Source organism: Typopeltis vanoorti, chromosome 11 (assembly GCF_054136105.1).
Source record: "Typopeltis vanoorti isolate ZY-2024b chromosome 11, IOZ_Tvanoo_1.0, whole genome shotgun sequence".
Taxonomy (NCBI): domain Eukaryota; kingdom Metazoa; phylum Arthropoda; class Arachnida; order Uropygi; family Thelyphonidae; genus Typopeltis; species Typopeltis vanoorti.
The window spans coordinates 2,188,833-2,207,230 of NC_143559.1; the positions used below are offsets into that span (position 1 = coordinate 2,188,833).

Genomic DNA, 18,398 nt, shown 5'->3' on the forward strand with positions numbered 1-18,398 from the left:
ATAGGAAAGGATTTGAGAGGAAGTAGAAAGTATTTTTAACTTGGGTATAGTTATGTTAAAGATACCAAGCAATTTTAAACCTGGTTTAACTCCATTTTTTCCAAGTAAGCAAACAGACAAAATGTCAAGTTTGCGCCTGCAATTTATGCAAGACTAGCTGATCTCACAGGTAGTGCAAGACCAAGGCAACTCGTAAAAGTGGAGCAAGCTCTGATCACTAATCTTAATATTTACCCTTAATGCCAAAACACATCTCCAAGAAGGGGATGTATGATGTTTTGTATTAAAGGCAAGGGGCCACTACCCAGACCGGTTTCGACCTTTATTGAGGTCTCATCAGTGGGAGCTAGGCTAGAAATACCAAGATTTAGTAATGCAGAGCTTGTAAGTATTTTACCAAAATAGGTTACCATAAGGTGTTATAACCTTATTAAATAAAAATCTCGGAGGAGATATAGATGTAGAAAGTATTTTTAACTTGGGTATCTGGGAAGTTATACTGATTAATACTCACCATTTGTGTGTTCCATAAATTGTAATTAATTAACTGTTTATATTTTTAAATAATTTGGAAGTTTATTTTTCACTTGGTTAGACTATAATAAATTTAGTTTAATCCTTAATCCAAGTGTAAGCAAACAAAATTTGCATCTGACTTACAAGCTCTGCATTACTAAATCTTGGTATTTCTAGCCTAGCTCCCACTGATGAGACCTCAATAAAGGTCGAAACCGGTCTGGGTAGTGGCCCCTTGCCTTTAATACAAAACATCATACATCCCCTTCTTGGAGATGTGTTTTGGCATTAAGGGTAAATATTAAGATTAGTGATCAGAGCTTGCTCCACTTTTACCACGAGTTGCCTTGGTCTTGCACTACCTGTGGGATCAGCTAGTCTTGCATAAATTGCAGGTGCAAACTTGACATTTTGTCTGTTTGCTTACTAGGAAAAAATGGACTAAAACCAGGTTTAAAATTGCTTGGTATCTTTAACATAACTATACCCAAGTTAAAAATACTTTCTACATCTATATCTCCTCCGAGATTTTTATTTAATAAGGTTATAACACCTTATGGTAACTTGTTTTGGTAAAATACTTACAAGCTCTGCATTACTAAATCTTGGTATTTCTAGCCTAGCTCCCACTGATGAGACCTCAATAAAGGTCTAAACCGGTCTGGGTAGTGGCCCCTTGCCTTTAATACAAAACATCATACATCCCCTTCTTGGAGATGTGTTTTGGCATTAAGGGTAAATATTAAGATTAGTGATCAGAGCTTGCTCCACTTTTACCACGAGTTGCCTTGGTCTTGCACTACCTGTGGGATCAGCTAGTCTTGCATAAATTGCAGGTGCAAACTTGACATTTTGTCTGTTTGCTTACTAGGAAAAAATGGACTAAAACCAGGTTTAAAATTGCTTGGTATCTTTAACATAACTATACCCAAGTTAAAAATACTTTCTACATCTATATCTCCTCCGAGATTTTTATTTAATAAGGTTATAACACCTTATGGTAACTTGTTTTGGTAAAATACTTACAAGCTCTGCATTACTAAATCTTGGTATTTCTAGCCTAGCTCCCACTGATGAGACCTCAATAAAGGTCTAAACCGGTCTGGGTAGTGGCCCCTTGCCTTTAATACAAAACATCATACATCCCCTTCTTGGAGATGTGTTTTGGCATTAAGGGTAAATATTAAGATTAGTGATCAGAGCTTGCTCCACTTTTACCACGAGTTGCCTTGGTCTTGCACTACCTGTGGGATCAGCTAGTCTTGCATAAATTGCAGGCGCAAACTTGACATTTTGTCTGTTTGCTTACTTGGAAAAAATGGAGTAAAACCAAGTTTAAAATTGCTTGGTATCTTTGAGAGGAAGTGTTCACTTGTTTGCTGATGATGCAAAGTTGGGTATAGCAATTGTGAGTGCACAGGATGTCAAAATTTTACAGGATGATTTGGATAGACTGGAGGACTCGGCTAGGAAAAATGGATGTCAATTTAATGTTGCAAAGTGTAAGGTTATGCACTTTGGGGTGAAAAGAATAGCAGGAGTATATCGCATTGGTGGAACCGTACTCCAGGAGATTGATGGGCCAGGGATTTGGGAGTGTTGGTGGATAGGGAATTGAAGTTTAGGGGGCACATTGCAGAAGTGACTAAATCAGCTCATCAAATCACTTGGCTTCTGAAAAATATCTTAACATGCAGAGACAAACAAGTTGTTGTTCCTCTGTATCGAGCCTTGATAAGACCCATCTGGACTACTCTGCCCAGTTATGGGCACCATAACTGCGCACAGTAGTCCAGATGGACTACTGTGCCCATCCTCTTCACTTCCTCCCCATCACGAAGAAACCCTGGTGCCCAGTTGTGGGCACCAGGGTTTCTTCATGATGGGAGAGGAAGTGGAGAGGATCCAGAGATGAGTGACCAAGATGATAGGTCTGTGGAATGAACCCTATGAAAATAGGTTGAAGATTTGTGGGTTGCAGCAATTGGACGATAGGTGAAGGAGGGGTGATATGATTGAGACATTCCAATTACTGAAGGGTTTCTATAAGATTGATCCAGAAGATATTTTTGAAACTATGACTGGTGGTGGGAGGACTAGGGGCCATGCATGGAAGCTGGGCAAGAGCGTGGTTGACAAGGGAGTTAGAGCTAGGTTTTTTACTTGGAGAGTGGTGAATGAGTGGAATAAGCTTCCAGAGTCTGTTGTGGGTGCTACGACCGTGAATGAGTTCAAGGCATGGTATGATAGATACTGTGTCAATGTCGAATAGTTGTTCTTGACATGATGTTAGGGCCTCCCTCGATGAGTCTGTCGACTCCTTGGAGTTGCCCGGAACAATAATAATAATACTTCCAAAACTTTTTAGCCTAAATTGGGATTGTCGGGATCGTTTTTATTTCAAGATAGTCAAGCAATCAAAGGAATGATGCAAGGATCTATATTTAAGTTTTATACATCTGGAGAAGGCATACATCAAATTGCCAAGAGAAAAATGTTCAAAAATACTACTGTTATATGGAGTAAATGGGACATTATACAGAACAATAGTCTATATTTATTGTCCTGTATTATATTTATTTAGTTATAATCAGCAGTTAGAATTGAAGTCAGTATGGTTTGATGTAAAATCAGATGCAAGACAAAGGTGCACGCTACCTGCACTCCTATTCATCTATATGGATGATTATGAGGGAAAGTGGTTTAAAATGAGAAGTGTTTAATTCATCTGTATGGATGATTTATGCTCTTTAATAAATCTAGTACAATATAATACAATAGCAAGCTTATGTTTAGGAGCATCCTATACAAAATAAACATGCTGTTATGCAGTAATCTGACTTCTGGTAGAGCACCATGTCAGATAATTGCACTTCAAACAACCAGATAAATAGTAATTACCATATTATATTGACTAGTAAATAGAGGAGCTTCATGAACAAATTTCAAAAGTAATATATTGTCCAATTTAGTACAAGATATCCAGCATCAAAACAAATTGGATAGCTGCTATAACAAGTTTGATATGAATATCAGCAAAATACTATAAAAATTGAGAGAAATGTGGAAAACGTCAACTGTATTCTTAATAGAGAACCTGCAGAACAACTGAAATACAACAGAATAAGCAAAGCTAGTTTGGCACCAGTTGAATAAATCTCTAAGTAAATCTATAAAAACTAAACTAGGTCTATAGAATATGGTCTTCAAACCTATATTTAATTATGGATCTGAGAATTGAGTAGAAATAAAATAGTACAGGAAAATGAAGTCAAGAAAAATTAGTGGCATGAATGGTAGAACTGTATTAAACATAAAGGTATTATGATGGAAAGGAACTTGACATTGTTTGCATTCAAGACTGTGGACAGGAAAGTTTGGAAAACAGGTGTTTAATGCCAAGATGGCAGGGAAAAGACTGCTTAGAGGAAGACTAAGATCTAGTTTGATTAATATTAACTATTAGTGGTATTTCAGAAAATAAATATGAGATTTGACAATTTGGAGACATTAAATGATTGTTTTTTTGGGAAAAAAATGTCAATGGGAATCTTGTAATAACAGACTTAATCATATGGTATGCTGTGCAGCCCTTGTACATATCAGGAATTTGATGATTGAATATTTAATATAAACATTAATATTGAGTTTTAAGGTCATGTAACTTTGTTTACTCGTTGAACCAGTTTTTTGCAATCCCTGAAATGACCATTTGTATAATTTCAACTGTAACTTCTGATGACAGTATAAAATTTAAAATTAAGTGTAGATTTATCACCATCCTCAACATGTTTTATGGTAATTAGATAAAGTATGTTTGATTTTAATTTTTCTTTTGTTTTGATATTTTCTACATGTTATTCTTATGATAACCAAAGATGGTCTAGTTTTTTCTGTGCATCATTCTCCAAGCAATACGCCTGTTTTTTTTGTGTGTGGTGCACTGGTGTTTGATCTTTTGTAATAGTCATTACAAAAGAGAACAAATAATGACATGAATGCAAATACACCTCTACAGCAGTTTATAACACGTACATACTTTATTACTAAAATTGACTAGTTGTCAGCTTATGTTATGGAGAAAGAGACCTTCAGTTTGGATATCAGATGTTAGCAATAATTTAGATAAGTTACTAATAAGCTTATTCAGTTTCAAGTTAAAGTATGTTTCTTTATTAAATCACTTAAGGAATTGAACAATGTAGATACGAATATAAATTAAATTACACTTTAATAAATATTGTTATATTATGTCAAGTATGTTATATTAAGTAAATATTATGTTTCTTTATCATTTATAAAGTGTTTCAATTTCTGAAGACTGATAATTTAAAGTTCAAAAATACTACTGTTATATGGAGTAAATGGGACATTATACAGAACAATAGTCTATATTTATTGGTGTAGAAAATTGATCGACTTTTAATCGTTCTTGTAAATGTTAACCTAAACTAGGTTTAGCATGTAATGTTGAACCAACTTGAGAAATGTCGTGAACAGTGAATATTTAATCTTAATAGCTCTGATGTATAATAAAAATAGGTCACTTTTATTTAGAGGTATTTTTTGCTAAAATGGATGACTGTTATAAAGTTGGAAGCTTTTGGTGGTGTGAATTAAACTGCAAAATTACAGATGATACTACACTGTCTTGAATACTTGATATTATTTTGATTACTACAAGCTTTAAAAGTAAGTTTCTGTGGGAAGTTTTTGGTATTGAGACCATATTATAATATAAATGAGTTTAATAAAAATAAGTAATTAAAACCCAACAAGTTTCGTATGTAACTTGCAATAAGACTTACATCATCAGGGGTAATCATAATACACAAGAAAGCCTATTAACAATTCATTACAAAGTTAAGGGGATAATAAATCCTTCATTATTATCCCTTTAACTTAATTTATGTCGGCGAAAAAAATAGCCTCTTGGCTCTTTATTGTAGTAATTCATTACACATATTAGATGTGTTTGATAATGTGACAACTGTTAAATTATGTATAATTGATAAACCAGAATACAAATGGTAAATTTGTTTGTATGCGTGTTGGAACATTGCTGGTTGTTGCTATCATGTTCTGTGGTATCATGCATGCTATATCCTGGGTCCATGGCAGTTAAATTTTACAAGAAAATTTAAAGAAGCCTCGCAAATGCTTAGGATTCCCATACAATGCAATAAAATCAAGGCTTAATTTTACATAATCTGCTTTCACCAAAAATTTAATTGCCACAGACCTAGGATATAGCATGCATGATACCACAGAACATGATAGTAACAACTAGCAATGTTCCAATACACATACAGTAACAAATTTACCATTTGTATTCTGGTTTATTAATTATTAATACACTTTTGTTATGTAAAACTTATGTACCACTACCCTTGATGAATCAAGTCTTATGATGTACGAAGCTTGTCGGGTTTTAATAGCTTATTTTTATTAAACTCCTTATTATATTATAATGTGGTCTCAATATTGAAAACTTCCCGCAGTACTAAGCTTTATTTGTACTATGCACTATGTAGACTATACTGTAAAGTTCACTTTGCAAACCTTAATGCATAAGTTTGTGTTTTCAGATTTGATTCTGTTCCTCTTCCAGATGTTCAACCTGTAACATATACTGAACCTGCCTTCTGGTGCTCAATATCATATTATGAACTGAACACAAGAGTAGGAGAAACTTTCCATGCTTCTCAGCCATCCTTGACTGTGGATGGATTTACTGATCCTTCTAGTTCAGAACGTTTTTGCCTTGGACTATTATCAAATGTGAATAGAAATCCAGTAGTAGAACAAACTCGTCGACATATTGGTAAATAGTTTTTTTGATTTATTTAAACTATTTAGAAGAGAAAACAGCAGTTTAATTTTGCTAAGAATTTCAATAAAAGAAATTTTGATGGCGCGGGGGGGGGGATATGTATGGATGACAGCTATGGAAATGACTAAGTTAATGAAAAGGCACATCACCTGCTTTAGTGTCTGGTATTAAATCAAAATAGGCACCACATTTCAAAATTTATAAACTTGAAACTGAAATTTCAGAGATTACCTCTTATATGGTAAATTGATACTAATGGAGGCATTGTCTTACAGACTGCACTTCAACTAGGAAGTCATATCATTTGTTAACACAGCTGATTTATTCAGTTGTTACACACACATGTGACATACAGCTGACTCTCAGTTGTAGAAAATTCTGATCAGATCCATTAAGTGCAATGCACATTTTTTTTATATACATATATATATATATTAAATATATATAAATAGTTCCTGACAACCGTTCATAAAGCGGGAATTTATTTATTTCTCTTATAGAAATAACGCTATAAGAGAGAGTTACATTCATAAGAAGAAATATATACGAGGTGCGTCTAAAAAAGTTCAGTGAATGGTATCAGAAAACAAACAAAACAGAAGACACAAACAAATTTATCTTTATTGGCCTTCAAAACAATCTCCATCCTTCACAACACACTTTTGGCAACGTTCATAAAGCTTGTGGAAACTGTCAGCAAAGGTCGCTTTAGGAATCGATCGCAGAACTGCTGTCACATGTTCTTGGATTGCCGTCATGTCTACAAAATGTGCACCTTTCATGACGCTCGAACTGGTAGCACCAGGTCTCATCTCCTGTGATGCTAGTTCGCAGAAAGGATGGATCCTGGTCACACATAGTAATGAAATCTCCAGAGGTTTCCATCTGTTTTGCTTTCTGTTTGTCTGTCAGCTTGTGTGGCACAAACCATGAACCGATCTTCCACCGATCTGCGCAAAAGCGTTTGAACCAGTCTTGAACACATTTTCTGCTCATGGCTTCCTTCCTGTACACTTGCACCAACATTTCATGCATCTCTGTTGCCATTTTCCCCAATTTGTAGCAGAACTTGATGTTCACTCGTTGCTCCATTGCACTGTGACCCTACCTCTCACACTGACTATGCTCAACTGTCCGCAGCGGGTTTACCCTGACGGTCACATGTACTCCATGATAGGCGACGCTTCTCGCCGTGTCTCTAGGTAGTCATGTGCACGCGTGCACACCTGGCCCTTATTGCTGTTGAGATATTGGATCATTCAATGAACTTTTTAGACACTTCTCATAAAATGAATACTAAATAATAAGAAAAGACTTTTACTGGCTAAAGATTTACATATTTAAAAATAACAAGAAAAATTTTAAATTAAAAAAGATTATTTGCAAAAAAAAAAACTAATTTCTATATCACCGGGTGAATCGGCATCCATTGAGGTAGTAGGAGATACATTAGGAAGCTTCAGTGCATCTTTTTTTCAAAGAAGACCTCGGATGTCATCTGCTTCGTTGATTTTTGCTTCTTTTCGTTTAAAATAGCTCGATAGCAAGCAGAAGCATTATTCCTTTCACGGGAAAATTTACTAAATTATTCAGTCTGAATCTTAGGATTGAAAGATTGCTTGAGCTTTTTCGAGAAGCTTAAATGCGTCTTCTAAGGCCTTTTAAAGTAATAAACTGAGTTGGCGCTTCATATTCATTATCTTCTTTGTCTTCATTTCCTTCTTGTTCCTCTAACCCAAGGACATTGGGTGAGAATTCCATAGTGTGAGGTTGAAGCAGCTCATTAGCATCACTTTCAAAAACTACCATTTGCAACTGGTTAACCATACCTAAGATCGCTTGAGTTTAACAATTCACAATATTTGTTGGGTCTTCAAGGCCTTTGAAATTATCATTAAATTGAGGACAAAATTTATGCCATACTCCTTTCATAGTTTTTTTTGGAAACTATGCCAGGCGCTCTGCGTTATCCGAATTGTGTCTAAAATGTTGAATCTCTTCCAAAACTTTCTGATAGAAAAGTTTCCCTCTTTATCAGTTGCTTCTATTAACATTTTTGAGATTACGTAGTAATCACTACCTGATCCATTGGTTGTAAAAGAGAAGTTGTACTTGGAGGTAAAAAGACTATTTTTACATTAGAGCAAATGTAAGCTGATGAGGGATGGCCAAGTGCATTTCAGGAACAAAGTGATGCATAAGCCAATCGTTGAATAGGGAACCTGTGAGCCAAGCCTTCTTATTTACCTTCCATATTACTGGGAGAGTATCTTTATTAATACTCTCCCAGTAATATGGGAGAGTATCTTTATTAATTCCTTTTAAGCTTCTTGGATTTTCTGATCGATGCACAAATAAGAGTTTTAACTTACAATCTCCAGCAGCATTTTTTCCTAATAGCAGAGTGATGCGATCTTTTGATGCTTTAAAACCTGGAATTGAGGATTCTTCTTTTGCTATGTAAGTTCTTGCAGGCATCAGTTTCCAAAAGAGGCCCATCTCATCACCATTAACAATCTGCAATGGCGAGTAATTTCGATTTTTAATTACTTATTCTAATTTTTCTGGATAAGATTTTGCAACCTTACTATCAGCGCTTGCAGTTTCACCTTGTATTTTAATGTTGTGCCAACCAGTCTGCTTTTTATAGCAGTCAAACTACCCACTACTTGCAGAAAAAGTACCTTTGCAGTCATTTCCTTTTTGGTCTTTCAGCATTTTAAAAATGAATAATGCTTTAGTATAAATTGTTGCATAGGTAATAGGCATGTTTAATCCTTTAGTTTGGTTGCTTATTCAAGCAGTTAAGTTTTTCCATATGAGGAGTTATACTGCCTGTTTCTTTATTACACAACCATGTTGACTGCATAGATTGTGCATATTTTTCTTTATCCTTTAAAATGGTGCAAACTGTAGAAGCGGCAAGAGAAATTTTCTCAGAAAGAGCATTAAGTGCTACCCACCTGATGGCTGAATGAAAAAATACGAAATAATAATTTTGTATTTTCTCTCTAACATAATTGCTTTTCTTTCTTTCGCTTATTTTCTAGTTTCACACCGTTACTTCTTTTTGACATTGCTGGAAAAGTGAAAGGGGTTATAGTTGAAAATAAAATAAAAAATCTGGTGTAATTGAAGAAAACTACGAATAACACACTCACGTTGCCAAGGCTCTTTCAAACTGATCATTACGTCATTACATACTGCGTAATTCCCCATACATGCCCTTAATCGCCTTCGCTGCACATAATTCAAAATAAAAATTCCGATCCAAAAAATTCGTAAAGTGAGAACTACCTGTATTTTGCACAGAAGCCACTGTGACATCATTCCTCTGCAAACCACCATCTTGCCATTCACTGTGTTATGGCTGGTGGCTTCCTTTCCTCAGATTTCATCACCAGTGCTGGAGTACTCCAGTGCTCTGTACTTTAATCCACTCTCTTCTTTATGTACATAAATGACCTCTCAACTGACCTTGTATCTTAATCCATAGCTATGCTGATGACAGTGCTCTCCATTCCTCTTTGTTATCTAGGAGGTATTAGTCTCCTGTTTTTGATCTTCTTTGGCTAAAAATATCTATCAAATTCATTTGCTGCCTTCCATTCTTTTAATGCCAACAACCATTTTGAACTTTAATTTATTTTCTTTAAATGTTGAATTTCTCCAGTTTAGCATTCCTAATAGCAGAAGTCATTTTCAGAAATTAGTGTTCACAGTTCCATTTGCACTGATCCATAGAGATTCTGATGCTTTTCATATACCTTCCAGGATACCAAACACTCTAGATCAGTGATCTTCAACCTTTCATGTCCTGGGGGGCTGCGTTTTGCAGTCTGTAGACAAAATCTGTTGGCTGTTTTTTTTAAAGAGCGAGTGAGTCAAATTACACCCTCAGCATCAGGATGGAGGTAGGACAAAATACTTGAATATGTATTATTAAACAGTAAAATTTAGGGAAAATGGATATATCACATCCACTGAAGGATTTGATAGGCACACAAAACAAAAATTAACAAAATATCTGTCTTAGTCAAAAGATAAAGTTAAACTTATGAAATTAATATATTTATTTATCAGAAGATATACATACATTCGATTCAATTTTTGAGGCTGCATATTATCAGAAAGTTTATTAATATTTACTTCAAAGTTCATGACACACAATCCTAAAATGATCATTTGAAAGTCTTGTTGTACGCTTTGATTTGGCTGCTTTCATTTTTGAAAATGTTGATTCACAAATATATATGCTACCAAAAATGGAGAACATGGCTGCTACAAATCTCTTCAGGTTCACAAACATATCAAGTAGTGCTGAATATACTGACCAACAATTTCATAGAGCCTGATATATCTGAGACATCTATTATTTACTGAAATATCTCATTTGCATGCAGACTGCTCACTTCAAGTTGAACTCTTGAAATATTGAACCCTGATTACAACAGTCTATAATCACTTTATCACCAGATACAAATCAGAATTCACTGATAAAAGTAACAAAAACTACAAAAAATTAAGAAATCACCCACAGCTAGGCACTAGAAATTCAACACTTCACAAAACTTATCTGGCATATGTCTTAATGGGTACTGACCGAAAGCAGTGGAAATAGAGTACTACTAATTCAAATGAATTTGTGCTTATGGATGGCTTCATTCAGTAGGTCTTGACATGTCTCAGAATTGGTTGTTTCTCACGGTTCTTTACCTCCTCTGATCTTCATAACAGTTGAGTGAAAAACTGATACTGAATTGCCATCACAGATGATCCTTTAAATGACATCATTGACCAACAGTGTGTCCATAGCTGGGAGGAACTGGAGAGAAATTTAATACAGACTCTTTTAGTGATCATTTATTTGCAGTAGATTACGAAAAGTCAATGCTGTCAAATGTATATGAAAATTTGAAAGAAGTAGACTTAGGAGACCAAGAGCCACATCGATTGCTCTGGGGGCTGCATGCTGGCTGTGGACCCCTGATCTATATCTGTTCTTCATTAGGGAGCGACATTGCTATAAGTATATTTGTAAATGCTATTTGTCCAGAGGCAATTTCAGACCATAATCTATTGTTGATATCTTTTCCCATGAAATAACACTTGTGTTAAAATATTGTTATTTTAAATATGTTATTAAATCTTCATATATATCTTGTCTTCTGTACCTTTCTAAAAACTAGAGTTATCTCGTTTAAACCTTTCTTCTTAACCTTTACGATACTTCTGACTTATGGCTGCAAATAATATAAAGCTCGTGTGTGCAAAACTGACAGAACAAAGAAATCACCTCAGGCCAGAGCCAATCTCTTTGTCTGACCCACTGGTGTTTATTCTCAACTGAATTTGTAAAATTTATTTAGTTTCTAGCTGCGCCACCAAATTTGTGGGTGGGAGTTGAATCTCCCTCCGAAAAATAACACATAGTAAACCACACAGAACTTTTCTCTCTTAATTCTAAGTAAATCTAGCAACTTAAATTTTCTATTATGCAGTCGTGACAATATCTAACTTTAAGGCTTTCACAGATTCGAATTTTATCAGTAGTGCATTGGAAATAGAAATCAGGCAAGTTATTTAAACAAGAAAACAATTTAATTAACATCAATGAAATGTACAATGGGTCACTTTTAAGTACTAAGTAAATTAGCTTCTATGCTTCAAATCACAACTAATGATTATGTTTACAATTTAGTTCCTTATCATAATCAATTCTAGTAAGACCATGTGTCTATAATTTTCTCTCATTAAACTTGGTAATACTCAGATCAATTTTTACATAACATTCTGCAGGTTTATGCAATAGCTAAAACATTAAATACAGGATGTTTTACCTTAAATTTTAGCCAGACCTTCTCTCACATATAAAATACTTCAGATATCAGCATAAGGTCTAAAGTCCTCAAGTATCACTATAAAACAAGTCCCTTAAATAAATCACCATCACAATCTTCTTATTTCTAGCTAAACAAAGGAAAAATCTTACTTTGAACAGGTGTTTGGTCTTTTCTGAGATCACTTCTTTCTATTACTGTCCGACTTTAGTACTGCACTTGGATATCATCTCCAGAATTTCGTGAGATCTCCTCTTAATATCGGCAAACATTTGGATCTTGGTGGCATGAAAACTCGACATCTAATTTCTTCTAAACTTGTTTATCTTAGTCATGTCGCTTTCTTGGCATTTTCTATCTGGAACACGGGTCTCCGATGGCAATTAGAAATCATTTCTCAAGATGTTGTCAAAACTATGCTGCAGTAACGTACGTCGTATCATCGTACTTCTGGTCGGAACCCCACGTGACCTCAAAACTTCTCGGTGGCCAAGGAACCACTAAAAAAATACCCTGTCTCTGTAGCAAACCCCCTTTATATCTTGCCAATGACCTTGGGTTCTGCTACGTAGTAATCCCCTGAGTATTGCGTTGTTCTGCACCCGCCACCTTTTTTTCGGTCGTTGCATTAAGGTGGGACCCCCCCCCCCTGCAGTGTTGACTTTCGAAGTTTGCAGTTGCCCCAGGTCATTAGTTATAATAAATTTAGTTTAATCCTTTATCCAAGTGTGAGCAAACAAACTTTGCACATGAAAGCATCTTCAGGACTGGGGTAGGGTGGTACAACACCAGGCAACTCTCGTTGCCTGGTGTTGTACCACCCTACCCCAGTCCTGAAGATGCTTTCATGTGCAAAGTTTGTTTGCTCACACTTGGATAAAGGATTAAACTAAATTTATTATTATAGTAACCAACTGAAAAATAAACTTTCAACGTCTTTCTCTAAATCCAGAGTAATTTAATAAAAAGGTGGCACACTGTTTGACAACTCCTATAGGTAGAGATGACCTTGCTAATGCTTCTGTCTGGTATCTCCACTTGGGCCTGGCTCCCACTGAACAGACCTCAATAAAGGTCGAAACTAGTCTGGGTAGTGACCCTCCCTTTAATGCATAACATTATACATATCCGAAAGGAGATGTACATTATCCCCTCTGTTATTCATTATCTATATGGATCACATTATGAAGGAAAGTGGTATTAAACATGATATCAAAATTGGAGATGTTAATGTCAGCTCTTTGCTTTATGCGGATGATGTTATACTTCTAAATAAATCTGCTACAAGTCTGCAAGATTCTCTGACTAAATTGAATAGCTGTTGTAATAGATACGGTATGAAGGTCAGCAATAAAAAGACAAAGACAATGAAAATAGGCAGAATCATTGAAAATGTCAACTGTGTTGTGAATGGAGAACCTGTGGAGCAAGTAAAACATTTCGGCTATTTAGGCACGATTTTTACTGAAGATGGTAAATTAAATATAGAAATAGACAACAGAATCAGCAAAGCTGGTATGGTGGGAAGTCAACTGAATAAATTCATATGGAATAAGAGAGAAATTAGTCGGAACACTAAATTAGCTGTATACAAGACAGTGTTCAAACCAGTTTTAACTTATGGATCTGAGAATGGGTCAGAAGTAAAACACTTGACCAAAGACTAGAGACCACAGATATGAGAGTCCTGAGAAAGATTATAGGCATGAACAGATGGCATCAATGGCAATATCATATTAAAAACGAGGATATTAGGAAAGAACTTGACATTGTCAGCATCCAGGAATGCGTTAGCAGAGCTAATCTCAGGTGGTATGGTCACTTAAACGGAATGGGCGAGGAAAGATTAGCGAAACAAGTGTTCTCTGCCAGGTTGGCAGCAAAACGACCCAGAGGAAGACCAAGATATAGGTGGATTGATACAGTACAAAGTGCTTTATACGATAGAAATATAAGATCTGATAATGTTGGAGTCTTGACAAGTAATAGACCGATTTGGAGGAAAATTGTAGATAGGAAATTAATAATGATGTAATTTTTTTCATGTAGTACTATCATATCCTGTACACCCCTTGAGGGTACATGGCAGGAATTTGATGATGATGATGAAAGGAGATGTGTTTTGCATTATGGGAGGTACTGAGATAGGAGTGTTGTGAGCTTGCGTCACCTTTGCAATGAGTTGCCTGGTGTTGGTGTTGTACCACCTTACCCCAGTCCTGAAGATACTTTCAGGTGCAAACTTTGTTTGCTCACACTTGGATAAAGGATTAAACTAAATTTATTATAGTCTAACCAAGTGAAACATAAACTTTCATCAGGTCATTAGTTAATACCTTAATCCGTCTTGAATTACCGATGACTAAGAGGTTACTTTAGACACAATTAATCTTACACTTATTTTTCTGTTCTTTTACAAAACCCTTTGAGGTGACAAAGGGTATTTGTCACCATATAATATACAAATTTTATTATTTCCAAATTAAAAAATATGAAAATTTCTATTAACCCGCAAGTATTTTTAGTGAATTTTGTTTACCAGTAAATCAGTATGTAAGGTATTTTTGTACAAAAATCCTTCTATACATGATTTTACACTTGAATAGTCACTCTCAACCATGCATTTTCTGGCATAATAAAATACCAAAATTTAAGATGGACTTGATTTTAAGCTCTTTTTTTTTGGCTGAATTATGATTCACAGTTCTGAGCATCTGCACAGAGTTCATCCCTACAACACCTATTGGTGTGTGGAAACCAACCACTCTTATTTGCATGATTCATTCCCCATTTTATATTCTCATCTCTTATCTAAGTTTTGGTTTTCCAAGTATGCCCATGTCCTTCTGGAGAAGCTTGACTATCATTATCATTTTTTTAAGTCTGAAATAGTTGCAAACAAATTGACACATCTGAAACATTCATACTGAATGTCCAGTATGGCAGTCATGCTTACTGCTTTCTTGATGAATCTATTAACCTCAACTTTCATTCACTTACACTTCCATCTCCTTTGCACTTGGATGGTTTTGTTGCATCAATATCCACAAAAAAAGCTTGTCTGCTGGGTTCTTACTTCATATTCTTGTACTGATGATCTTAGTAAAGTGGTTTCCTACCATTGCAAACACAGAACTTGTAACACATCTCCCCCTTGATATTTTGCCTAAAAGATGTCAGGATCTTGTTGAAACTACAAAGTTTTTCCAGTTCTAATAATATCTGGTTTACTCCTATTCTATATCACCTTTTTTATTCTTTCTTATATTCCAATGGTATTTATCTTTCAGCTTGGAAATTAGTTCATATGCAACCATTCTTAAGAAGAGTATCAAAATTTTTTATCATCAAATTATCACAGTTTTTCACTTTAATCTTTCTAAAGGAATGTACAAAACTCATGAATAGTCAAACTTCTGGACTGACACATTAACTGCTGCATCACCACAGATGAGTAGGTGCCAATAAAATTACACATTGCCACATCATTCAGTGTATTGCAGAATAATTCATAACCAACTGTGTAATAAAGCAAAGATATGACACACTGTGGTTAGCTACAGTATATACATGCTTACAATGGATCCATTTTGCAGATGTCTTTATCATTATTGCAATCACCTTGCCAATTGATTACCAGTATGGATTCCACCATTGTTGATTCAATCAAGAGGTGATTTTTTGTTAATGTCATGAATATATGTGGATGAAAACCCATGGTAAAGTTTGTGTAATCTTGAGTACTCTTTATCTCTCTAAGGAATACAATTTCATTTGGCAAAAATTCCATTAAATAAGCTTTCTCCATGTGATTTCTGCAACTGGATTGTCAGTTACTTCAGATTATCAGTGACTTTCACCATTTGATTGCAAATCCATTCCACAATTTTGCTGATAATAGTACATTTCACTGATATGACAAAACTTCCACTACACAATTCAACAAAACTTCAAGAATATATCAACTTCATCATCATCAAATTCCTGACATATACCCTCAAGGGGTGTACAGGATATGATAGTAGTAGTACATGAAAAATTTACATCATTACTAACTTCCTATATACAATTTTCCTCCAAATCAGTCTGTTACTTGTCAAGACTCCAACATTATCAGATCTTATATTTCTATCGTCTAAGGCACATTGTACCATATCAATTCACCTATATGTTGGTCTTCCTCTGGGTCGTTTTGCTGCCAACCTGGCAGAGAACACTTGTTTTGCTAATCTTTCCTCGCCCATTCTGTTTAAGTGACCATACCACCTGAGATTAGCTCTGCTAACGCATTTCTGGATGCTGACAATGTCAAGTTCTTTCCTAATATCCTCGTTTTTAATATGATATTGCCATTGATGCCATCTGTTCACGCCTATAATCTTTCTCAAGATTCTCATATCTGCAGTCTCTAGTCTTTGGTCAAGTGTTTTACTTCTGACCCAGCTCTCAGATCCATAAGTTCAAACTGGTTTAAACACTGTCTTGTATACAGCTAATTTAGTGTTCCGACTAATTTCTCTCTTATTCCATATGAATTAATTCAACTGACTTCCTACCATACCAGCTTTGTTAATTCTGTTGTCTATTTCCATGTTTAATTTACCATCTTCACTAAAAATCGTGACTAAGTAGCTGAAATGTTTTACTTGATCCACAGGTTCCCCGTTCACAACACATTTTCAACAATTCTACCTATTTTCATTGTCTTTGTCATTTTAATGCTGACCTTCATACCATATCTATTACAACAGTTATTCAATTTAGTCAGGGAATCTTGCAAACTTGTAGTAGATTTATTCAGAAATATAACATCGTTCGCATAAAGCAAAGAACTGACATTAACATCTCCAATTCTGATATCACGTTTAATACCACTTTCCTTCATAATGAATAACAGAGGTGATAATGTACATCCTTGTCTCACACCAGATTTAATATTAAACCATCTTCCTGTACTTCCTTCAATTCTAACTGCCAACTTACAACTCAAATACAGACTAAGTATTGCTTGATATAATGCCCCATTGACACCATATACCTGTAGCGTATTGAATAGCTTCTCTCTTGGCATGTGCCTTTTCCAGATCGACAAAACTTAAATACAGGTCTTTGTTATATTCCCATGCTTTCTCAACTATTTGTCATAAAGTGAAGATCTGATTCTGACAGCCTCTATTTGGCCTGAATCCAGCTTGTTCTTCACCAAGCTTTTCTTCCACAATTCTTCTCAACCATTTCTCAAGTATACTTGCATATATCTTCCCAGGAACACTCAGTAGGGAGTTACCTCTGTAATTCCCCCATTTAGTTTTATTTCCCTTTTTATGTATGGGTACTATTAGAGCTCTACTCCAATCATCGGGAATTCGTCCCTCTGTCCAGGCTTTCTGAACTATGCAGTGCAGCCACTGTAAGACTTTTATACTGTTGTGTCATACTCTTATGTTATAAGGCCCTTTCTATCTCTTGTAAACATAAATCACACTAATTTATCTTACTTTCAATAATTCCTACTTATTACTTTCTTATCACCCCTTTAATATCAATTATCTTTTAACTTCTATCTCGATATACTTATTACTTAGGCCGAAATCCTTGACGAGAGTGAAGTTGTTGTTCTTTGAGACAAGGAAATGCAAAATGGCGGATGCCTATTTCTTTGTCTCAGCACTGGTTCTATCTCCCTTTTCAAATTCAGAGAAAATTTATTTATTAACGCTGCGCCACCCTGAATTCTAGGATATACAAAACATCTAAGACCAAGTAGTTAGAATCCAGTCAGCATTCGCTCTTGTCATTTATAATTTTTAAACTTGCAGTCATGACCTGATAATATTTAATTTTCCTGCCTTTCGAGGTTCGCTATATTTTATGAGAAAGTGCAGTAGGATCTAAGTACAGGCAAGACAACATTTATATTTAAACAAAACATTTTAATTACAAGTAGAATACATATAATACACTTTGAAGCATTGAGTTAATCATTCAATAAAATTTTGGTACAGCATTAGCACTCTTACATACAGTTATTTATCCTTTCCATAAATTTCTATCTGAGAACCTAATTAATAACATTTTATTACTTAGTCTCGTTGTATCACTCTGCTGGATCAATTTCTCATTCTTAATATATATCAAATTCCATTCACAATCTTCTCTGACAAATCTTATTCAATTTACATATATCTCAGGCCTAATTAAGAATTCTT

The 18,398-nt window shown here is 35.1% G+C and overlaps 1 protein-coding gene across 1 annotated transcript in view; it reads left to right on the forward strand.

The window, feature by feature from the left end:
- LOC150101268 (SMAD family member 3-like) overlaps positions 1–18,398 on the forward strand; it is a 330,032-nt gene that overhangs the window by 270,157 nt on the left and 41,477 nt on the right. The window contains exon 6 of the mRNA XM_090400197.1: positions 6,128–6,340. Coding sequence (XP_090256323.1) covers positions 6,128–6,340 — 213 coding nt within the window. The remainder of the gene's footprint in view (positions 1–6,127; positions 6,341–18,398) is intronic.